The sequence below is a fragment of the Siphateles boraxobius genome, unplaced genomic scaffold (genome assembly GCF_051911475.1).
Source record: "Siphateles boraxobius isolate OS27281-9 unplaced genomic scaffold, OSU_SipBor_1 12, whole genome shotgun sequence".
Taxonomy (NCBI): Eukaryota; Metazoa; Chordata; class Actinopteri; order Cypriniformes; family Leuciscidae; genus Siphateles; species Siphateles boraxobius.
In genome coordinates, this window is record NW_027508722.1 from 16,646,993 (window position 1) to 16,672,407 (window position 25,415).

Sequence of the window (25,415 nt, forward strand, 5' to 3'; positions counted from 1 at the left end):
CATATATTAAGGAGTAAAACGTCTTGTGTTGTAATTATCCAATTGTTTCTTTGTTGTAACAATGGTTGAGCAATTCGTTGGTAAATGGAAAATGACTTCAAGTGACAATTTTGATGAATACATGAAGGCTGTAGGTAAGACAGAAATCGACCAATATTATTTTATATACGCAATTATATATAACTATGTTTGTACTATGTTTTGTTTTTATGCATTTATGTCAGAAGGAAACTTTTTGTCCAGTTGTAGGCCTATTACAGTCATGCACCTGTTGTAATACCATAATGTCATTTTTTGTATTGCTGGTTGGAGGTGCTGGTTTTGCCTCTCGGCAAATGGCTAACCTAGCAAAACCCAGTCTGACGATTGCTTTGGATGACCAGGGGTTCATCTCTATGAAAGCTGTCACTACTTTCAAGACCCTGGAAATTAAATTCAAATTATATGAAGAATTTGATGAGACGACAGCAGATGACAGAAAAGTGAAGGCAAGAGCATTGAAACAAACAAACAAACAAATAAACAAACGTGTGTTAGAAAAAATATATATACCTTTTTTATTTTAAGCATTATGTGTCCTTTCATTTTCATTGATTTCTTCATTCTCTTATTCAGACTGTTATGAGCCTTGCAGATGGTAAACTTATCCAAACGCAGACCTGGGAGGGAAAGACCACAATAATTGAAAGAGAGGTTCTGGACACCAAAATGATAGCGGTATGTGTACAAGCCATCTGCAATTTGTGTTTTTTAAGTGTTGCATCCATTGTTAATCTCTCTCTCTCTCTCTCTCTCTCTCTCTCTCTCTCTCTCTCTCTCTCTCTCTCTCTCTCTCTCTCTCTCTCTCTCCTTTCTTTCATTCATCTGTACAGAAATGCACCATGGATGATGTGGTCGCTATCAGGACATATGAGAAAGATGCATGACCGGCTCAAACTGTGCTTCAAGACAGATTTAAAACTTTGTTGGATTTTAATGACTGACTCTTAATTTGATGTGATATAAATTGCTTTGTTGCAATAAAAACCTTTTTTTGCTTTATAAACATTATAAAATACTAAACAATATCAAATGTCTCTTTACTCATTATTGATTGGATATGAATGAGTTTTCCTATATAAGTTCCTATATAAGAACAAAATATATGAACAAAGAGGTGAAGAATTGGAAAATAGTTACATGAAATTAGTTAAGTACACACACAGCATAATTTAACATAATTAGAATTAAATAATCCTAATGTAGACACTTTCATTTGAATTTGGACACAGATAAAATGGTAATCAATATGTAAAAAAAAGTTGCTGCCTTAAATTGTTAAGTACAATAAACTTGGATGTTTAAGTCATTTCAACTTAAATTACATTAAACTGACTTTTTGTTGAATTTGAAATTGCTCTTTTGGAAAAACTTTTTGATGCTCAATGCTATTGCTATTTGGTATTGCTAATGCTATTTTCAATGCTATTGTACATTTCTCTCCTCAGACTCTCCTTAGAGATTTTCAAAGGCAGCCAATGCAACATTGCAGCTCTAGAATAAAAATGATATCAATTGTGAGCCTGCATCATGCCCCATGCTGTTTTCCATGCAAAAGGATTCATATTTCCATTAATCTGTGGTGTAAAATTCAAACCGCAAATGACTGCTATGGCAAGATGCTTAACACCCAATCACATACGTAAAAAGATATCATCCGAGCACCATTCATCAGCACCTCCTATAGTGCCCAGTGAACATGTGATGTGTTAATCCTCAGCAGTCCAGTTCACAATAGTTTCCTGAGTCTAATAACCTCAATACCCCCAGGATTAGCACAACTTTAGCAGTTGGAGTGGCTGACCATGCGCTCCTTGCAAACTTCTGCTTCTAAAATATTTATTCCTCTTTTGTGATCCTAATCTTGCAGATTATTATAATGCAATTTATATTAAAGCATGTGGTATGAAAGAGGATTTTGTTTTACTTGTAAGGATTAATATGCATTCATCGGGACCCAAGTTAAGGTATACTTTGACCAAACAGTATTTTAGGAGAGGCAACAAGTATTGTGCATTGATATGCTTTTAATTAGCTTGCTGGAAACCAATCTTTTTTTCGTTTAATTGTCACGATCTGTGTTTAGTTTCGTTTTCATGGACTTTTAGTTTACATTCGTCAGTTACCCGTTTCCTTTGTCCCTAGTTTCCCACCAGTCATCAGTTGTCAGTTTCCTCAAAGGCTGTCCCAATTCGAAGTCTCCTTCAAATGCGGCCTTCTTTTCCAGTGAAATGAAGGATACAAATGGATCCTTCGCGGCTTTGCCTACCCCAGAATTCATTGAGGGTAGGCAATCCAGTGATGACAGGATTTCTTTTAAAAATAAATTGCCGTATTACACTTTTAAGCGTAAGTATTGGGGTTCAGCTTACTCAAATATCTAATGACCCAAATGTAAGATTATAGTTTATACTCTTTATTATATACAGAAATGGACCATGGTGATCATATTTGGACAGTTTGTGAACCTGGTTTTATTTTCAGACAGTTTAATATAACATTCAAAAAAGTCCAGTAAAAATGTTACTGCTGCTCATCAACGGCAGCTGTCACATTTGCTAGGTGACAAGAACAGTCCTCCGTAGGCTAGAACGTCTCACTTAACAACGCTCAGTCCGACGTTCGTGGCCTACAAATGACCCAGCCTCTGAAGTCCGAGTCCTTTGAAGGATGCAGCCTCTGAATTGGGACACAGATACTGTGTATTTAAGTTCCTCTTTGTGCTCCTTTCAGTTGTCTGGTATTGTTTGTGTGTTCACTCTTATTAAGTTCTACACGCTGGTCCATTGCTGTTTCTAGCCATTGGATTACCTGAGTTTACTTTGTTTTACTTTATTTCAATAAAAGGACTTATATTTGATCTTATCTGCCTCTCCTCTTTATCACCATACTTACTACATTACAGTATACCAGACTTTAAAAGAAATTTAGCTGGATCTTGCCTTCATTAATTTCGCTCCAATGGGGAGCTCTAACAGACCCAACGGGGCCACGATTTTTAGGGAGGTAGAGACGTATGTGGAGGAATTAGTCAGCGTCAGTCACCTCACCCATTCCAATGTCGTGAAGGGGTTTTGGATCGGACTGGACGATGAGATCCGGCTGTTGATGCTATGGGGAAACTCCTGCTGGACACTGGCCAAGTACATCAACTTTGCCATTTGGGTAAATGGATCTTCTTTAACTGTTGACAGTTTAACCATCCATCTCCATCTCCAGCCCAGAGCCAGACCCAGCGACCACACTCACCACAGATAAGGAGCCAGAGCCCACAGCAGACAGAGACCCATCATTACCCACCACGGACATCACTCCTGAGCTAAGCCCGCAACGGAGACGGTGCCAACTGCAGAGTCCGTCCCGGAAGAGATGCCTGAGGACCCGTCTAATCAGTTGTGTGAGCCGGCCATTACATCCGTGCCTGTGGGAGTTTTAGTGGAGCTGGATAAGGAAGAATGGCTAATAGACTGGATTACGGAGGTAGTGCTCCGCCATGCAACCTGGATCCGCCTTGGAGCTCTCGGTCACCAGCTCCGCATTGGGATTCTCTGGCTCCACCTCGTCCCTCTGAGCCCTCAGCTCCAAAGGGCTCCTTCGTCCCACCGGCTCCGCACTGATCAGTCATCACTCCACCAACTCCAAGGACTTCCGGGCTGCCGGCTGCGCTCCATTCCTCAATCCCTACGACATCCCTCAGGCTCCACCAGGATCCTCTCTCACACCGACATCACCTTAAGGTACATAATAAATAATACACTGGGTAACTTTTTGAACAATGTTGCTGGGTAATGTTGCCGTCAACGGGCATCCAGGTTAGACATAGGACCGACGACAGATCTAAATTATCCAGAGAGCAATTTGTTGACAAGTCTCAATGTGAAAGTGCCAAAACAACACTCGTTTGGCAACATTAGCTTTATCAGAAAACGAATCAGAAAGAAATCATTGGAAACAGCGAGCAAGATCCCAAACGAACATGATAAAAGCTGTAATTTGTAGTTACAGGACATATTTACATCACATTTAGAAAGAATTATCATTTCTACAAATATGCTCTGCCGTCTCCAGACTCAGGTAAACTCCACTGTTTGTAAACACTCCTCAAGCCTGAGCTGGCCCGCATTTGAACAAGGTATTTGGGCCAAAAAAACCTGGCCGTTGACCCCGAGGAAGCCCCGACGAGGTCCGATCAAGCCCCGGAAGTGACAGTGGAAACGTGACTGGCCCTGGCACGCACTAGCACGCCCGCTTTTGGGCCGAACAGTGGAAACACTGCTAATGCCTAGCAACATTGCACAAAAAGTTGCCCTGTGTATCATCACCTTCAGTCTTCCAGGCCCACTCAAGCAATGTTACTGGGTCTTGAGGTCCATAGGAAGTTGCCTGGGCCTCACTATCTTCCTGCGACACCTCAGTCAGTCGGGCTCAATTGGCTCCTCCCTCCATCACCACCGTCTCCTGGGTCAATCTGAAATCTCGTCTACCGTCCTTACCTTCTTGGACCCTACCACCATCCAGGCTCCATGGGCCCTTCCACCGTCATCTCCTCCATGGCTTCTCCTGCTGTCTTCTCCACCCTGCTTCCTCCCTGCCCCCCTATAGGTTTTCAGCGCCTCGCCGGTGCCTCGTGCACCTCTACAACCTCCACCCTTTTTTTGTTTTACTTTATTTAAATAAAATGACTTATATTTGATATTCTCTGCCTCTCCTCTTTATCATCTGACTACTACATTACAATAATAAATGTTCACCATTAAATAATTAATTATTCGTATTATTAATGTAACCTACACAAGTGTTATTTTCATTTATTATTATTCTCATACATACAATTATAACAAGTAGTATATATATTATAGGCTAATTATATATTGTTTATTATTATTATTTAACAACAGCAACAACAACAAAAAAATAATGATATTAATAACAATCCTTCTTTAAAAAATCCCCAAATGCAGTATTTTCTGTACGCTTCAGGCAGTGTTATATCAAATGATGTAAGCTTTATAGGGTCATGAGACAGGTTTAATATAAGTCTGAGAGAGTGAAGCCTTGAATGGTCCATTGTTTTCGAGACTTTACTTATAAGGGGAGTTGGGACACCCTTTTAAGAATGTCCTTACAGCTTACAATGTCAGGGAATTGGATGATATTACCCTGCAGCAGGAGCGAACGGTTGGATTTGAATCAGCCTGTCAAGTAATTAAAAGGATAGTTCACCCAAAAATGAAAATTCTGTCATCATTTACTCTCCCTCAAGTTGTTCCAAACCTGTATGAATTTATTTATGCTGCTGAACGCAAAATAATATATTTGGAAGAATATGGGTAACCAAACAGTTGATGGTCCCCATTGACTTTTATAGAATGAAAAAAAGACAAATAAAGGAGAAAAGTGGATACAAAAGATACAAAAAAAGATAAAAAAAAAAAAAAGATCACTGTTAACTCTAAGACATAGTTTATGCAACAGTTAAGCTGCATCTGTCTTTAAAATTCAATATGGAATTTTACAAATGCAGTCTCGTCTTTGTCTGACAGATTAAACAGTAGTTCAATTTATATTTAGTTATATTTGGTTATTTATAACTATAATATTTATAACTAAATACTTATATTTAGTTTATTTTAGTTATATTAGTTCATTCATGAAGCGTGTTTGCAACGTTAAGGCTATGAGGAGCAACATTTTCTTACAACACTGCCACCTGGTGTTCAATATCATAACTATCACGTTTCTTGTTATCGTGTTCGATCCAATCTCTCTGAAATGCATAAATTGCATAATAAGCACCGTAGTCAGTCTCCATTAAGTAAACAGCATCACATTAATTTGTTACAATAGTTTTGACAGATTTAAAAAAGAAGAAGAAGCAAATTATGGAGCTGCAGTTAGCAATCGTAGGCCTACAATTAAAACAATGATGATGATAAAAAATTTTTTTGGGGGCTTTTATTTCAAAACTGAATAATTATTTTCTGTAGCACTTAACCATTATGCTTTTTCTCTATTGAATTAGTTTAAGAAAGAAAATTCTATTGATGTCATACTTTCCAGTTCTAGTGATGTCATAGGCTACTCTTCAGTATTTTGTAAATTCCAAAATGTAAAATGTATTGGGGGTGAATGCCTTAAAAACATTTTCTATTTAAAAGACATTGATATTTATAAAAAAATGGTTAATGAAGAATTAAAGATGAAAGATGAATTTTGCAACTTTTAAGCATATTTGTAATCATCACCTACAGGGAGACACTATAAAAGTCTTGTTTCCATACCCATTCATTAAGGGGACAATGAAGAGAATCACTCCAAGTTTGTGAAAACACAAGAAATTCAGGGACAATATGATAAGGTAACACTTTATTTTACAGTGTCATTGTTACATAGGTTACATGTACTTAGCATTGTAATAGCAGTAAATTATGCATAATTACATGCAACTAACACTCAACCTAATCCTAATCCCTAACCCCCCATAAGTATGTAGTTTCTTAATATTACCCAGTACTTAAATATATAATTACAGCGTAATAAGGGGAACTTGAAATAAAGTGTAACCAAATGCAATAACTGATTGCATGTAATCTGGATTATGTAATCAGATTCCAAAAAATAGGCTTGTAGTTACAGTTAGCCTACTTGAGAATTGATTCTACCTAATTCTTCTTGTTTCACATGTCAGATATAATAATAAAAAGAAAACATTTGAAGATATGCTGGTTTTCTCAACAATGCATATCTAATCAACTTCTGCATGGTTTCAAATACCATCACACACACACACACACACACACACACACACACACACACACACACACACACACACACACACACACACACACACACACACACACACACACACACACACACACACACACACACACACACACACACACATTTCATCAACTCACAAACCAAAACTTTAATGAAAACCCTGTGATGTCATTTTAATGTATTTTAATGTGTTTTTACACAGTAATCCCATTCAAATGTGATAAAAGTAACATAGAAGTAATCAAAACGAAGTTCATACCTGAAATATGTCGAAAAGATTATGCTACAATTGTCTTAATGTAATTTGTAATCAGTAACGGACTGCAATTTTAACACAGTAAATACACATCTCAGAATGTAGGCTATGTCATTATAAATAGAAATTGTAACTATTTAACATGTTGCAAAAGGCGTCTGTATAAAATGGAACTGAATTAAAATGACATTATAAGGGATTACAGTTGTTCAAACTTAAAATATGATAAATTAATTCAATAAAATAACACCAGGGCAACTGGCAAAAGTTCGATCGGTGCTGCAATTACCACTTCCAAAATAATAATAATAATAATAATAATAATAATAATAATAATAATAATAATAATAATAATAATAATAATAATAATAATAATAATAATAATAATAATAATAATTTGATACAGCGCTTTTTCTGGTACCTCAAAGCGCTTTACATTGAAGGGGGAATCTCCTCAACCACCACCAATGTGCAGCATCCACCTGGATTATGCAACGGCAGCCATATTGCGCCAGAACGCCCACCACACACCAGCTTACTGGTGGAGAGGAGACAGTGATGAAGCCAATCAGTATATGGGGATGATTAGGAGGCCATGATGGACAGAGGCCAAGGGGCAAATTTGGCCAGGATGCCGGGGTTACTCCCCTACTCTTTATCGAAGGAAATCCTGGGATATTTTATGACCACAGAGAGTCAGGACCTCGGTTTAACATCTCATCTGAAGGACGGTGCTTTTTGACAGTATAGTGTCCCCATCACTATACTGGGGCGTTAGGTCCCACACAGACCACAGGGTGAGCGTCCCCTGCTGGCCTCACTAACACCTCTTCCAGCAGCAACCTGGTCAGGAGGTCTCCCATCCAGGTACTAACCAGGCTCAACCCTGCTTAGCTTCAGTGGGCAACTAGTCTTGGGCTACAGGGTGATATGGCAATTAGAAAAATAGAATAGTTAGCCTACCAAAAGTATTGTCATTACATTTAATCCGGGCTAGCTTAGCATATGTGATGTCATAAAATGTTTTACGGGGTTCAGAAAAATGAATGATTATACCAGATAAAAATATGTATAATCTTATTTTATTTACTACATCGTAATCTTTTTTTATATATTTATTTATTTATTTATTTCAAAGACAAATGCAATTGTTTGTACAGAGATTGTATTTTTTACATTTTCAATCCCACCCCAACCAACCCGAACATCGTATTTTTTAATCTATAATTAATAAAAAGTGAACTTGGAATGGAACATATTTCGCTTTGTAGTAACGAAAAGTCGCGCTTAAAAATAAGACCACTATAATTCCTTTCGGTACTTTAGTCCGGGAGCGCAACTTGTGGGACTTTTAATTTGAAATACAGAATTTCAGTGAAAGCATCGGCGTGATTGACGGAGGCTTCACGGCGGCCGAGGAGTACCCGTTCACAACAAAGGCGAGAGGCAGATTTTTATTTGGTCAACAGTTTCACCAGACAACCGCTAAATTATTCTGAGTCAGAAATAGAAAAACGGCCGCTATCGTCGTGCTAATTGGGTAAGTAGGTTATTTAGATGGTATTGTTCTCCATCGTGGAAATTACTTGTTTATAACTACATGCAGTATTATTAATACGTGTAACGTTATGTGTCACACACGTATTGCGTTTATTTCTTAAAGTTATGCTTATAAAACAATCTGCATATCTCTCTTTGATGTAACATCTTGGTTGACAAGTTGCCAAGCTAACACAGTTATCATGACTGATCTGTACATAAGCGAGCAGCTCATGTATTGATTGTATAAAAATAAGTAACGTTAACTGTTAACAGATGCGCTTTTAAAAGTGCGCAATAAGGAACGTGCAGGAAAAAATAAAACTGTCCAGCTATTAAAACAGTCGCTGAAAACACGCCCCGCTGACTATTTTCGTCAGTGTAAATAATGTTTTGCAATAATGTTACATGACAGCACAGCTCAGTGTTGATTTCCTCGTGATTCGAGTGTGTAACGTTATCTATGTAATGTGTATGTAAATTGCAGAGGCTGTAAACACGTCGCCCAGCCCCTTCTAGGAAATCGACGTTTGGCTATAAACAGCGCAAATAATCTGGAGCAGCACGAACACACACACACACACACACACACACACACACACACACACACACACACACACACACACACACACACACACACACACACACACACACACACACACACACTCACTCACTCAACAGCTGACTTCCTGCATGCCGAGCATTTCACTTTCCAACTGTAGAAATGAAACGTTAACTTATCTTAATACCCCTACAAAGTTACCATGGTGCCCATAGTTTCCCTTCCAAAATGCCATAGTTACTACATTTGTTGTTGCTACTGATGACGAGCCATAAAAGAGTTAATGAAATCTGCTTCAGATCGTGTTTTACAGTCTCTCTGTCTCTTAAAGGTGCAGTCAGGAATTTTTGCTAATTAAACATTTGCACACAAAGGTAGCATTTTTGAGAAATTTCACAAAAATGATTTACATCCACATAAAATGAAGGCTCCAGATAAATCAGGCTTCTAGAAAAAGCTGTTTTGTTCTACATGAAGTGGGTCGCCCACTTGTGGGTGCTGCCATGCTGACACCACATGACTAGCATTATTCATATTGTAATGTAGAGGCATGCATTTTCTGTAAGCTGCTTTGAAACAATATGTATTGTGAAAAGTGCTATGCAAATAAATTTGAATTGAGTTATGCAATTGACAGAGATGCATATAATAATTAAATGTTTACTTCTTTGAGGCCTAATGTTTTACAAAACAGACACATAAAAGCACAAAAGTTTTTGAAAGTCCATTATATGGATGCGTTTAGAATGTGATGGAAAAAAAACATACATAAAAATGAAAAAAAAACACGATACCAACATGCACTGCTGGTATGAAACAGCTGCAGCTGCTAAACAAAACCTTATTTTTGTGAAAGATTTTAAAATTGCCATAGTATTATGGGAGTAACAACTGTTTTATGGTGGAAACTATGGGTAGCATGGTAATATCTTTTTGTAAGGGTAGATATGACAAGCGCATTACAATTCCGGTTACAATTTAGGCTATTTTAAGGTATCCGTGTTACAGTGTAAGTATACTTTTTTAAGTACTGAGTAAAAATAATTAACTATATGTACTAGGCCTACTTACTATAGGGTTAGGATTGGGGTTTGATTTAGGGTTAGTTGCATGTAATTATGCATGAGTGTGTGTAACAATGACACGGTAAATAAAGAGTTACCCAATTCCCTGCAGATATGGGGTGCTTTGATATTTTAAAATAATACAATTATGTGTGTTAAACCATCGTAGCCGAGTGGTTTTCTGGTACATTTTACCATGGAGAAGCTTAAAGTTCATTCATATTTTTTAATTATGTACTCACCCTCATGCTGTTCCAAAATTCCATGACCTTCTTATTTTTTGTGGAATATAAAATAAGATATTTTGAGAACTATCCCTTTAATGTTGTGAATGAGACCCCTCTTTAAATTATAGTTCACTCTGCTCTATAAAAGCATACTCAAGACCAGCCAAAGAGGTTAGCCATGAAACTAGGCCAGTCGAGTTTTTACCCATGAGGTTGCCTGGCTGTGGTGAAATTGAGTCTGCTTTTGCAAATGGCCTGATTAAATTTTTCAGCTTTTTTTCTGCTGTTGAGATACTACACCCATAATGTCAGTGTAAATATGAATACAACTGACACCTCAGGTGTCCATGTTGACAGATGGCATTTGTGGGGGCATAACTTTTGCCCTGCTGAATCCTGCCCCTCAACAGAACCTGCTCGCAGTAGGCCGACAGCAGTTGCCGGAGAGAGCCGGAAGCCCCTAGTGTTCCTGGAGGAAGTCTGTTTCTTTCCTCACAAGCTCCTGCGGAGAATGAGTCAGTGTTGTTAAGACAATTAGCCGTCTGCTTCTGATCCAAGACCTGTTTTAATTTCTCTCTCTGGACGGTTGACAAGGATTTGTGTAGAAGATGCGCTGGTTTCAGGTCAGCTCTCAGTGGCTTCTATGCTCTTGCAGGTCTTCTAAAGGACACACATGTGAAGTGGGACATGGTTAGCATCTGTTTCATTCAGGCCTCTTCTGTGGTTAAACACATGAGTTTGTTTTGTAAGTGCTGTTTGGTTATGGTGGGGACTCGGGAGTCAGTTCACTCCCAATAACACTTCTGGCCTGTTCCTGCAGGTTTTGACTAAACATGGTTGTAAAGGTTATTAATTTAATAGATTTTCAAATAGGATTTATTTTCTATTTGGTTAGTTTTGCGAATAACATGCTCTGTGGTGGAGTTAGATGTTTCTGATATTTGCTGTGACCATGTGGACACTGATGTTAAATTTAGTTGTCAGTTCGCCTTGTAATTCTTAATCCTGTTCTGTACGCATATAATTCAACTACATTCTACAACCGAAATAACTCCCAAAAAATTGCATTTACAAAAATTCTACGCTGTGTGTACGGAGCCGAACTGAACAACTGGTTAATGATGTATTTAAACACCCATCAGCGATCTTTCTCTCTTCTGTATGCGCGGTGCAAGAAAACCACTGGGAAAGAGGCTTGACTCATTCGTGTTGCCAGATCTTGTTGGAAACGACACCAAACAAGATGATAATAATATAATAAACTGAAATAAATCCAAATGCTTTAGATTGAAAAGAAGACCAAATATTTGTCTCTCACCTTCCTGCTTTAATAGCTTCATAAACCTGATAGTTTTATGTGCCAAGCCCTAAAATGCTTATATTAAGTGGACAACACTTCAAGAGAATGCGCCACGAAGCAGCCTTCCGAGCATAAACTAAAAACAACGTTTGACGTTTGTTGACAGTGGTTTAGTCAAAATCGTAGAACGTTTGAAAATTTGAAAATTAGAAACTTTGGTCGCTGCAATATTACTTTGGTCAAAAATAGTGGATAACAAAGTCAGAACATTGGAATCTTTGCAATTGTGGGAGCGAGTCTTGTTCCATACACACACAGAATAATAATTCAGGGAATTCACTCTGTATTTAAATGCAGTTGTCACTCCTGAAACTGTACAGTGTGTACCTGGCCTATATCGGGGTGTTCAATCCTGCTCCTGGAGGGCCACTGTCCTGTAGAGTTTAGCACCAACTTCAATTAAACACACCTGAACCAGCTAATCAAGCTCTTACTAGGCATACTTCAACGTCCAGGCAGGTGTGTTGAGGCAAGTTGGAACTAAACTCTGCAGGACAGTTTCCCTCCAGGACCCAGTTTGGCCTACATAATGTGGCCAGTGCCCATCTGATGAAGTTCTCCGTACATTGGACACATTGTTTGCTTAATTCTTGTTCCCAGGAAGCACACCATGACTTCTATCTGTGGGCCCACAGGCTGAAGAGGTCTGATTGTTCTGGAGAGCTGGGAAGCGAGAGATGGGGAACACGGCCACCAAGTTCCGTAAGGCACTGATCAATGGCGATGAGGTTCTGGCCTATCAGCTCTACGAGGGCAACCCTCAGTTCAAAGAGTCACTAGACCCCAACACCTCATATGGGGAACCGTACCAACACAACACCCCGCTCCATTATGCTGCCAGACATGCCATGACACGCATACTAAGGTAAGACATAGTTTCTCCAGTAATATTTAGCATTTGGGCATTCTGCTTTGTTTTTATTTATCTCTAGCAATCATTATGGGTCAGTGGCACTATTTTGGCATCTATTAGGCCTAATGCAGTGGTTCTCAACTCCAGTCCTCGGGACCCACTTCTCTGCAAATTTTGTATGTCTCTCTTATCTGACACACTCAGTTCAGATCAAGGAGTCTCTCCTAACGAGCTGGTGATCAGGTGTGTTAAATAAGGAGACATAAAAAAATGTGCAGAGCAGTGGGTCCTGAGGACTGGAGTTGAGAACCACTGGCCTAATGTATTATTTTGTAAAAATTTCATTAATTTTTTAAAGTACATTTCATCAATGAATTGAACTATTTTTTGATTAGCATATTTTCAATTTCTGAATGAAAATTAATTTTGATATTTTTGGGGGGGCATAAAATAAAATTTGAAAAATGCTTCTCTGCCAAATACCATGTGGTCCAACCAACATGAAAACATTTTACAATAAATAATACCATACATATAATCATGAAAACACAAATGACTCTGTGTCAAGGTCAATATGTCTTAAAATATCTCATAATTTGACCTTTTTATGACAAACTAAGGTCGGTTCTGGTTGTAAATTTTGTGTGGTGCAACAACTCAACGATATAATGATATTTATGAATTAATAATCTGTATTTGTTAAAATACTTTTTTTCTTGAAAAAATATATTTCAAGTAAAAAAAAACATGATTAAGACTCAGATTTATTCAAAGTGACAGGAAAAGAAATATGCTATTACTTTTTGATGGTTACACCTCTTGACATTTTTAGAGTCATTAAACTGTAACTTTTCTTAAAGTTTTTCAAAACCATATGAAACCAACCAACATGAATACAGAGGGAACAATTTGAAGAATTTGGCATGTTTTAAACCTTTCCATCATTGTGGACTCTCCTATATGTCATTGACCCGCATAACAATTGGATTTGACACCCTCGTAAGCCATCTGTCAGGCTCCAGGCGTGATTTTATAAAGGATGATTTTCTTGGTTCTTAAATGTGTTCATACTGTTAGAAGTACTCAAGTCATGTATAGTCAATTTCCGCTGTTTTTCCTGTCGAGTTTTAAATGCTTTGGCCTAAAAAGTGAGGAACCTTAGGGGCCAAGCTTTGAAAGTTATTTTAAGGCAAACCAGCTGTTTCAACTACAAATGTGCTGAAGATTCTGGGTCTGAATCAGCAGGCCAGTGTTGCTCAATTTATAATTTTTGGAAAGATATTTGGAAAGCTATATGTTCTTTCTTGGGGTGGTGTGATGTCAAAATAATCATCAGCTTATTGTATCGTCATAATTTTTATATCGATATATCCCTAACATCTGTTCCTTCAGCGAAACCAATGATTATTAAGTGCTTTAGTTTTTACCATTTACTTGTGTTTCATCATGCCATCTTTCCACAGGTCCTTCCTCTTCAGCAAGGATGGGAACCCCAACAAACGTAACGTGCACAATGAATCCGCACTGCATGTGTTGTGCATGGGGCCGCATATCCTGCTATCTGAAGGGGCGCTGCAGCCGCGACTGGCCCGGCCCTATGAAGATGAACGCAGGCGGGCTGAGTGCCTCCAGATGATCCTAAAGTGGACTGGTGCCAAACTGGACCGTGGTGAATATGAGAGTGCAGACACCAGTGCCACTGATAACAAAAAGAACACACCATTACACTATGCCGCTGCCTCAGGGATGAAGACATGTGTGGAGGTATGTAAAACACATTGTAGCTTAGGTGCTTGTATTTGTCCAAATGTGCATGTGCACTGACACTGTTTTTTTTAACCAAATCATGAATAGTGAACACTATATAGAGAATAGGGAATAGTTTTTGCACACAGCACCTGTCTACACCGAAACAGGTATAGCACGATACTAAGGGTATGTTTACATGACAACAATGTACTAAAAACATTTTTCCTTCGCTTTTTTTGCGTACAGACTAGAGCCCAACCGACATGGATTTTTGGGGGCCGATGCGATACCGATATTATGAAGTAAAAAAAGCCTGATAACGATATATCGGCCGATATTATGTGTATATTATAATACAGTAGCAATATTATTTATGTGTATATTATAGTACAGAACCAGTCAAAAGTTTGGACACACTTTCCCCATTTGTGTGTACAAACTTTTGACTGGTACTGTATATAGTATACATAAACAGAATATATAATATTATATATATAACATATATTTTTTGCAATGATCACTCAAATGTTGTGATCAAACACTTGTGTGACAAAGATTTGTAATGGAGGCAGGGTGAATGATAGAATGAGAATGATACATTTGAGCTGTAACCAAAGTAGCTTGCATTCCATGTTCTATTCTAAATTATATTCTAAATACTGTTGCATAATCTTCATTAATGACTTTGTCTTTTTATTTAGTCACGTTATATATAAAAAATAACTTGTATCAATAAATATATCAAAAGTGTCACTGGCATAATCTTGTTATCTTCTATTACCAGTGAAGGAAGGAAGTACTCAGATCTTTACTAAAGTAAAAGTAATAATACCATAATGAAAACATGTTTAATTACATAAGTACAGTACTTATTATGCAAAATGGCCCTATATAAAGTGTTATAATTATATAAATTATTGGAATATTGCTTGATGTTGTAATGTAGCGTTAAAGGCAGAATGGGCTTTAACACTGTCTCTACACCGGACGTGGACGTTGTCGCTCGCGTCGCAACGGCTGTTTACCCTGGGCGCGGAAAAGCGCCCGTTACAAAGCAGAACGAGGCATCAGTTTACTGTCGGAGATTTGTCGCTTGAGTTGCGCCCCAACCCGTGTGAACAACATCACTGATTATAATGGGTTCAACTGTCTTTGTCACATCGTGCCGCCTGCATCCGTTGTCTTGTTCAGGCAGCAGCAGACAAGCAGTCTTAAAGATAAGTTGCTAAGTAGTTAGCAGTGCGGTGGAGTCTGTTGAATGGTGATTTAACGTTACGTTGTCACCAGGTGAGATAATATAAAGTAAATATACAATGTCCTTTACTCTCACAACGAGCTTATCATACTCGTTTGCTACATTAGCTAGCTAGCCATGTTTCATACCTTGTCAGTGGAGTGGAAGCTTATGTGTGTGCGCATCTTACACCGTGTCTGAAGAGACCTCATTACTGAGGTAAAAGGGTTGGCTGGTGTCACCACAGTGACCTGGGTCGCCAGTAGCAAACAATGGAGCGCGCTCTGCTGGACAAACTATGTAGTTACAAAATTTACAAGCATTTTATCCGCGTTATATGTTCTGTAAAAAAATAGTTCATATCGGCGGCATATCTGCGTCATATACGCCGATACCGATATATCTGCGACAGTCTCATATCGGCCGATAATATCGGCAGACCGATATATCGGTCGGGCTCTAGTACAGACGACAAAGTTCCCCATTCACACCACAAAGTTCCCCGTTCATACGGATCTGCGGAAATTATTAAAAATGTTGTGTGTTATGCTGCCAGGCCAGTAGTTGGCGATGTCATTTTGTAAAGAAAAGCTACACGCCTATAAACTGAACATGGTACAGTCATGCGCATGACGTCACTGTTCACGAATTCACATTATTGTTGTTTACATGAGGACGATAGTGGTATCGTTTCAAAAACTTGCACTTTGAAACCTGTTTTCAGGCCCCCAACGCCATTGTCATGTTAATTAATGGCCAAATTGCATAAAAAGTTTTTAGTTGAAAACGGTGTTGTCCATTTAAACGGTCCCTAACATCTCTCTGTATAGGCAGATCGTGGAGACATTTTAATCGCTCTTGATCTAGTATCATCATGTCACATATTTAGACCCCCGACCTGGAACATATGGAAATCATGAATGAATTGTTTGTTTTGACAGTAGAGATGATTATATCATCTGTTTGCAGAAGCCAAAGAAATCCATTCAAAGAACATTAATTCCTAAAAAGTGTGCATGTTTATTGGGCAATCATTGTCAATCATTTTTATGGTAGGTTTATTTTAACGGATAGAGACAGAATATCAACCAAAAAATCCAGAAAAAACACATTATGTAAAGGTTGTAAATTGATTTGCATTTCAGTAAGTGAAATAAGTATTTGATCCCTAAGCAAAACAGAATTTAGGGTTTGGTGGAGAAACCCTTATTGGCAAGCACAGAGGTAAGATGTTTCTTGTAGTTGGTCACCAGGTTTGCACACATCTCAGGAGGGATTTTGGTCCATTACTGTTTACAAATCCTCTCTAAATCCTTAAGATTTCTTGGCTGTCACTTTGCCATTCGAAGTTTCAGCTCCCTCCACAGATTTTCTATACGATTAAGGTCTAGAGACTGGCTAGGCCACTCCAAGACCTTAATGTGCTGCTTCTTGAGCCACTCCTTTGTTGCCTTGGCAGTATGTTTTGGGTAATTGTCATGCTGAAAGACCCATCCACGACCCATCTTCGGTGTTCTGGCTGAGGGAAGGAGGTTCTCGTCCAAGACTTGACGGTACATGGCCCCGTCCATTGGCCCCTCAATACGGTGAAGTCGTCCTGTACCCTTAGCAGAGAAACAGCCCAAGAGCATAGTGTTTCCACCTCTGCGCTTGACTGTAGTGATGGTGTTCTTGGGGTCATAGTCAGCATTTCTCTCCCTCCAAACACGGCGAGTTGAGTTGATGCCAAATGCTCAGTTTTGGTCTCATCTGACCACAGCATCTACTCCCAAGCGTTCTCTGAATCATTAGATGTTTATTGGTTAACTTTAGACAGGCTTCTGACTTTGGTCTTGCACATGGTGGTGGAGAGGTTGGAATGGAATATACAGATTCTGTGGAAAGGTGTCCACTGACATCAGGAGTACTTTCTTAAAGTGACAGGACTAATCTGTGTTACACATGGGCACATAACCAATCTGTGGGAGGCAGAATTCTTGCTGGTTTGTAGGGCATCTAATACTTATTTCACTCGATCAAATGCTAATCAATTTATAACTTTTTATATTATGTTTTTTTCTGGATTTTTTGATTGATATATTCTGTCTCTATCCGTTAAAATAAACCTACAATAAAAATGATAGACCCTTCATTTCTTTGTTAGTTGGCGAACTTACAAAATCATCAGGGGGTCAAATCACTTTTTTAAAGCTAATGTTAAATAATAAATATACTTTTTTTCATTGTTAAATTCATGTTGATAACAGATTAACTAATGTTAACTAATTTGTACAACTTGAAATGTTAAAATGTATTAGTACACATTTAATTTTTGATTAAAATTAGATTAAAGGGGACCTATAATGCACTTTTTCAAAGATTTGATTTTGTATTTGGGGTCTACTAGAAAAGGTTTTCATGCTTGATTTTTGAAAAAACACATTATTTTTCACTTATACTACAGGGCAGTTGAATGTTTGAAACTGATTGGTTAACGAATGTTCTAAGGTGTGCAATTATTTTCAGGGAAACTCATGGCTTAAGTAATTCCAGGTAGATCTTGACTGCATTACAGTTCCATATCACTACGCCAAATGATTTCAGTAATTTCAAAAATCCTTACAGCCTACAACAGCAAAAAAAAAAAAAACCCAAAAAAACAACAAGAACAACACAATGAAACGGACCGAGCAAATAAATAAAGTAAACAATAGGAACCGAAAAATTATTTCCATGTTTTTTTTGCCACAAAATTATGTTTTATTATGTACGGAAAGCACATAATTCTCTTTCTCATGCTCTCTCTCACACTCAAACACACTAATACTGCATGGACACACACTCGCACAGAAACGTGTTGTCAGCCCTGCTCTGACGATTTTATCAGTAAAATAATTTAACAACTTAAAAGCTACATTAATTTTTTCAGTTATGATGCGAGATCATAACTGCCCTGTTCTTGGAGCAGATAAACTTAGTTTCGCTATTACTAGAGACGCTGCTGCTGAACACTGTTGAGAGAGACTTCACTTACAACAAACAATGAACAGTCTTCAATGAACACTCATTTCAAAAGATCCAGGAACATTTTATTCCTTGCTTCATGACCTCTTAAGTCTGTTGAACTGTATACTAACAGTATTTCCCTCTTAAACCCCTCTGCAGTTTCTGGTGAAGCGTGGTGGAGACCTGTTTGCGGAGAATGAGAACAAGGAGACCCCATGTGACTGTGCAGAAAGGCAGCATCATAAGGAGCTTGCGCTCAGTCTGGAGTCTCAGATGGTCTTCTCCACTGACCCCCATGCCGAGGATATCGAGGCAGAGTATGCAGCCTTAGATCGCAGGGAGGTGAGCTCTCCGAATAAACTCCGGAATTTCTGGACATTAACATTGGCCTCGAGCCCTGATGTCCAGATGAACAATAAATTGCTTAGAACAATAAAAATATAAGAGTTTATTGCAGATGACTGAATAATGATTTCGCTATGACTCAATGATTAATAGAGTAGCTCTGTCTGTTTTTCAGTTTTATGAAGGTTTGAGAGTGCAAGATCTCAGAAGACTGAAGGACATGCTGATAGTGGAGACGGCAGACATGCTGCAAGCTCCTCTCTTCACCGCAGAGGCTCTTCTAAGGGCTCACGGTACGATTGTGTCAAAAGATATTTTGACTCCATTGGCATTCCCAAATTTAATTATGTTATGTGTTGAAAGAACTACATATTGGTAGCTGAAAACTGGGTTTTTCTGAGCGCAACCCTCTACAATGCAAGTTAACATACCAAATTTCAAGCTAGGTGGCTAAAAATGCCTTTAATTAGCCAACGGCTAGTAAATTGTATGATTTCATTCGCACGTGATTGTAAGAGGCAAAATAAAAGTTTAGCTCAGATATAGTTTCATTGCCTTCTTAGTTTTATGCACCGTCACTTGGTTGATGCCCTCGGTCGCTTTCTCTCACGCATGGTACTCACCGTGAGAGAAAGTGAGAGGCATACACATGCTATGTAAAGAGAATTGAAAGTTGATCATTTGCACATGTTTTTTTTTGCTTTTTTAGAACTCAAACAACTTCCATTCATTGGCAAAATAGATTACCAGTATAATACATTATAAATAATAATAAAGAAAACAGCTCAGAGTACAAACTTCCATTGCAAACTATTAGCTCACTTTTTGGATAAACAAAGTTTTCATCAGTAAAATCTAAACAACAAAGTCTTGCCAATTTAAACATTCAAGCACAAGGAGACATGAAAGAGATCTCAATTTGGTACCCGCTCATTGTGAGAAGTTTTGTGCCACGTCTGACAGCATGTGAATACTGTTTTGAGTTCTTTCATGTCTTATTGCACTTCAATGGACAATTTCACAAAAAATGTTTTTTCTTGGCAAGTATCCTAGTAAACATAGCTGGTTATGCCTTTGAATGTAAACAGTCGAGAAAGACAATGCATGTCTAACATTATTAGTATACTGGATCCGTGCACCGTCTTAAAGTGAAAGCAGCCTAATATTCCTGCTGCTGTCTGTGTTTTTAACGTTAATCAAACAACAGACTTACTGCAAAAAATCACTCAATGCTCTTGACTGAATAACTTTTATAACTTTAAAGGAATAGTTCACTTAAAAATGAAAATTCTGTCATCATTTACTCACCCTCAAGTTGTTTCAAACCTATATGAATTTCTATCTTCTGCAGAACACAAAGGAAGATATTTTGAAACATGTCAGTAACCAGACAGTTAATGGACCCCATTGACTCAATGACATTTAAGCATTTTTTCGATCTTTTCACTCAAAACCCACTTGACTAAAAACTGATGTGACATGTAATTTGGTTTGAATGGATACAGTGCTTCTGACTTTTATGTACAGTATATGATGCTTTTGACTATTTAACAAACAAACATGCAAGGGGCGAGAAATTTGTAGAACTTTGTGTGGGCTGGGCGTTTGAATTCTGTGTAAATATGTAGGCATATATTCAGTGCTGGTCTACTTATTAGGTTCATTCTGATGCTATCCTTCCAGTTCCTAACTCATGAAAAATATTGCTTCATGTGCATTTGAAATGGGTATGGTATTGTCCCTGGAGAAGTTTAATAAACTGTAAGGTATTATGCTGTACGGTAAATCTAAAAAGCATTTGTGATCTCATGTTTCGGGCTGCTAAACTCTCTGGCACAAGACTCATAATTGGATCAGTGCTTTCTTTAATAATCTCCAATTATGTGAGGAGGCTGTCTAGCAGGCCTTGTTCCAGATGACTAGAACCCATGGGAGAAAAGGGCAGAGCTCTGATTCATGGGCGCTGCTATTATTGCCACAGCCTCTCTTGAGACCACCATCTGAGGCTCAAATATGCAGTCTCGCCTTCTTTTGATCTTAAACCCAAATTCACAGTTTTGACTCCTAAAACTATGATACTAAACACAGTAGAGTACAAACAATTGGGTTTGCCGATGTAATGCATTTTGAGGATTTTCATTTGGGAAAACCTTGATTCTTCTTTGGAAGTTATTTGGTTGTAAGTTGTTTAGCCTTGGACTATGGACTGTGTTATCTGTCTTTTGCCGTCTGGAATGTCTCCAGGATTTCCTCTGAGAAGTGGCATTTCTTATCTATTCTTACCCTAGTGCTCTTCATTGATGCTGACCGATAAGTTTACTCATTGATGCTGACCGATAAGTTTACTCAAAGATATCAAAGTATATGTCCTTTTTTTATGTCACCACTGTCCCATTCTGTAGCCTTGAACAAGAGGAACCTTTATGTGAGCAGAAAACTGGAACTTGGAGCTAGTTTAAAACTCCATTTTTTTTTTTTTAAGAATTCAATGTCTTTTTGCACTTATTATGGATTGAATGTCTTGACATGCATTTTAATAGCTTTTAATTGTCTTATTCTTAGTCCTGTGTCAAATGCCATTTTTATTTGTTTTTTGTTTAATCAAAAGTTTTAGATGACTATCCCCTGGTTTCACAGACAAGGTTTAAACCTAGTCCCAGACAAAAATGCATGTTTGAGGTGTTTTAACTGAAAGCAACTTGCACTGACATATCTTAAAATATGTCAGTGCCATTGTTTTGTCTCACGATGCACATTTTGTAAGGCACGTTTAAAAAAGCTACTTAAATGTCCTATTTGAACTAAGATCTAATCCTGGCTTAATCTAAGCCCTATCTGTGAAACCAGGCCTAAAAGTCTGGGTATTTTAGTCTAGTTTTAGTCAATGAAAACTTTAGTCATGCTGTTATCAGTTAAACTGATAACAACTAGTTTGCTCCAAATTGATTTCTGATGATTTCATTTTTCATGTCAATCAGAATTATTGCACTTTCACTTACAAACACAAATCAAGACAACGTCAACTCATAAACTTGATATATTTTACTTATACTCACCAAGTTTCCTGGTTTATAATATTATCATATAAATTAACACTAAATTATGAAAACTGGTGAAACTTCTCTCAAAAAGCTAAAACAGTGAATTTCCTAATAGTAATCCCAAATTACGTTAATAGTAATCCCAAATTACGTAATCCCAAATTACGGTCATGTTTTTCGGTTAAAACAACAGCAAAAATGAATTGTTGTCATGCAGAGATTCCGTAAGCAGCTTTATTCCACAACCAAAATTGCAAACAATATGTTCGAGATCCATGTTTGGATTTATTACAATTCATCACTAAGAAGGTTTGATCGCAGGTTTAGTCACAGCAGTGGCCAGTTTTTTTAGTTTTTTTGAGCAGAATATATAATGCTTTTTTGGAGCCCTGAGGGAACACATGCTCATGGGTGCCAGGTTGCGAAGATTACGTAAAACACGGGGCAGAAAATGTATTCTTTTAAGACAAAAGCTCTAGTTTGCTAACATCTGGAAACCCCAAGCATTAGAGCTCATGTAGGCTTGTTAAAAACAGTCTTTAATATTTGTTTCTGCTCTTTTAAAAAAAAGAAAATATAGAAATATTTTGGTTGCTTTTATTTTTTTAAAACTACGTTTTTGTCTTGTCTTTCATTGACACATGTTGGTATAGTCGCAGTTAGTGTTTAATGATGGTGGTGTTGTCTCGTTTTGGTCATGGAAAAAAATGGTGAATTAACATTTTTCGTTGTAGTCTTCTTTAATAAGATTAACTAGCTAGTAGCATGCTTCACCTCCTTTTTGTTCCTCGCATGTGGGAGTATACCAACCATGACTGACAGGTTTAATTGGATGACAATCAAGTCTTCTCATATCCAGTGGAAAACAACCTACTGAACATCTGCCCCCCCCAGGAACAGCCTTGTTGAAACGGTTTAATTATTTGTAAATTCCAGCTAATTCAAAACATTTGAAATGTGAAAGGATGTATATTGTTAGAATTGGTGTGACTCTTCCAATTGTTGTTTTTTTGCCAAGCACACTGACCCAAGTATCCCTTTGAAATTTAGACTGGGACAGGGAGAAGCTCCTGGAAGCTTGGATGTCTAATGCTGAAGACTGCTGCCAGCGCTCAGGTGTACAGATGCCCACTCCCCCGCCTAGAGGCTACAACACCTGGGACACCCTGCCTTCACCCCGTACGCCTCGCACCACCCGCTCATCCATCACCTCTCCGGACGAGATCAGCCTCACCCCTGCTGATGACGATCGCTCCCTGGTGAGGGATCAGATTTGGTTCTCTATTAGTAATAGTATAATAGTTAATTATACAGCCTCTTCTGTGGAGATATGCAATAGTTTGTTTTAATTTTTTTTGCAGTTTGTGTAATAAAATTGAAATGATTAAGTGATAAATTTAGTGGTGTAGCAATGGGGTTAGATTGGGGCTACTAAAGTTTGTAGGTTCAAATCCCATAAACTGAATCAATGAACTGGTACCATTGTTACCTTTAAAAAAAACATATTCAGTATTCCTTAATATGAATAAAAACAGTGAAATGCAAACTCAAAATATTACACAGACCTGCAATAATTAAATATGTTAAAAGACACCAATGTACTTTATGTATTTAATCTCACTTTATTAACCATTGTCTTTGCTGCTGACCTTCGGTGACCCAATTTAATTATACTAATAATCTGAAATCGCATACTCTGAGTTCATACTTATTTTGAATAACTTTGCAAATAGGTACTTAAAATCCGGACGTACTACATTTGGCATATTGTCATCATAAGACCTACCAGCATCAGTTGCGTCACTTCACTGCCATTCACAAATCCAATCTTGTGGTCTCATGGGATAGTAAAGTGTACACTTTCGGTCATCCGAGTATTTTTTACAGGCTTTACAGGTGTGAATTTGTATTTTATAGACGGAGGTTTATTCATCTCTCTTTTGGTGTGAAATAGCCTTTACATTTGCCAAAAATAGATCTGTTTTTTTTTGTTATTAAGCAAGACCAGTGCAGAAGAGAAAAAGTAACATAAAAGTAACATAACACATTACTTTCCATAATAAGTAACTAGCTAAGTAATGCAATATTGTAATCCACTACTTTTAAAACGATCTTTCCCCAACACTGCTCTCATTATAAAATATTCGAGTGTCTTTTTACACCTCACCATTGTCTGATTTAGCCAGACAAAATTACAAAATAAATCCCTCTGGTAACCGGATCTGTGGCATGAAGAGTAAGGCAGGCTGCGTTGTTACAGTGAAGAAAATCTGTGCCACGAGTCACAACATTGTTTGCTTTACTTTCGCTTTCCTTTTTGCGTGAAAGGGTGGAGTATTTCAATAAACGTTAATTACGGAAGGAAGTTGAATATAACTTGTGTGTTGTTGTACCTGAAAAGACGGGTACAGTACAACTCCCTTTTCTTTTGTACCCGTTTTTTGGGTACCCGTTGTACCCAAAAAAAATTTTTTTTGTTTATTTATTTCCATTTCTCTTTTTTGTGTTATTATTATGAACAGTGTATCATTTACGAATAAATATCCCTTGTGAACACTGAATTTTTCTGGGATTATTACTATAATTTTGTGGTGTAATTTAAATTTTGAAAGGTTTTTATCCTGTCTTGGGCCCAGTTTTTTTTTTTTATTTTTGTTTTTTATTGGTACAAGGAAACTGGGATGCCTTGTTTGACTTAATGGCAAGACAAGACCACCACCGTTACAGAGTGGCGCCCGAACAGGGACTTGAACTGAACACTTGAATTGAACACTTGAATATGAAACCTCAGATTTGAACACTTGAAACTAGTGAAATTGAACTTTTGACATTTTGATTTGACCGTTTTGAAAATGCTTGTGAATTGTTGAACAATTGAAGTGAAAAAAAAAAACAAACAAACTCTGAAACCTTGTGACTGTAGATTTTATTTTTGATGGAAATTTGGTGAAACAATGAAATTGTCTGAATTAACCTTGTAAAGTTGTTTGCTTGTAAAAACAAAAACAAAACCTGAGGTTTTTTTTGTAAACTGTGAACGCTTTTTGAATAATTAGAGTGTTATCTCTAAGGTGTCACAGTAATTGAAGGTGACCTACTTTGAATGCTTATTGTTTTGTGTGTGAAGATATTGATTGAACATTTGTGAAAATGTTGTGTTTTGTAAAAATCTTTGGGGGACAAACACACTGACACACATCTCATTTACTTATATATATATTTTGCACCCAACATTCTTACACGCAAACAATCACAGCAATCATGGCAAATACCTCTCCTCCCCAATCTACTTTCGTGGAAATTGAGCCTCCACCAGACATCTCAACTCCAGTATGGCCGCCTGCACTGCGACCTCGAATGCCTCTGGTACCACCTCCATGT

The 25,415-nt window shown here is 37.8% G+C and overlaps 2 protein-coding genes across 2 annotated transcripts in view; both read left to right on the forward strand.

The window, feature by feature from the left end:
• fabp4b (fatty acid binding protein 4b) lies at nt 1–1,052 on the forward strand. The gene is made up of 4 exons (XM_077204890.1): nt 1–134; nt 313–488; nt 616–717; nt 873–1,052. Exons 1-4 carry the CDS (start codon nt 62–64, stop codon nt 924–926), a joined length of 405 nt encoding a protein of 134 aa, XP_077061005.1. The 5' UTR covers nt 1–61; the 3' UTR covers nt 927–1,052.
• A 7,342-nt stretch (nt 1,053–8,394) lies between these two features.
• Nucleotides 8,395–25,415, forward strand: part of ankib1b (ankyrin repeat and IBR domain containing 1b) — a 37,131-nt gene continuing 20,110 nt past the window's right edge. The window contains exons 1-6 of the mRNA XM_077209321.1: nt 8,395–8,615; nt 12,428–12,692; nt 14,144–14,444; nt 18,808–18,990; nt 19,169–19,286; nt 23,085–23,293. Coding sequence (XP_077065436.1) covers nt 12,505–12,692; nt 14,144–14,444; nt 18,808–18,990; nt 19,169–19,286; nt 23,085–23,293 — 999 coding nt within the window. The 5' untranslated portion in view covers nt 8,395–8,615; nt 12,428–12,504. The remainder of the gene's footprint in view (nt 8,616–12,427; nt 12,693–14,143; nt 14,445–18,807; nt 18,991–19,168; nt 19,287–23,084; nt 23,294–25,415) is intronic.

Excerpts from the sequence above, each read along its gene's own strand:
- fabp4b (XM_077204890.1), top strand. The coding sequence starts at position 62 with ATGGTTGAGCAATTCGTTGGTAAATGGAAAATGACTTCAAGTGACAAT. Across the intron at positions 489-615 it reads CAGATGACAGAAAAGTGAAG|ACTGTTATGAGCCTTGCAGA; the intron begins GCAAGAGCATTG and ends TCTCTTATTCAG. Across the intron at positions 718-872 it reads TGGACACCAAAATGATAGCG|AAATGCACCATGGATGATGT; the intron begins GTATGTGTACAA and ends TCATCTGTACAG.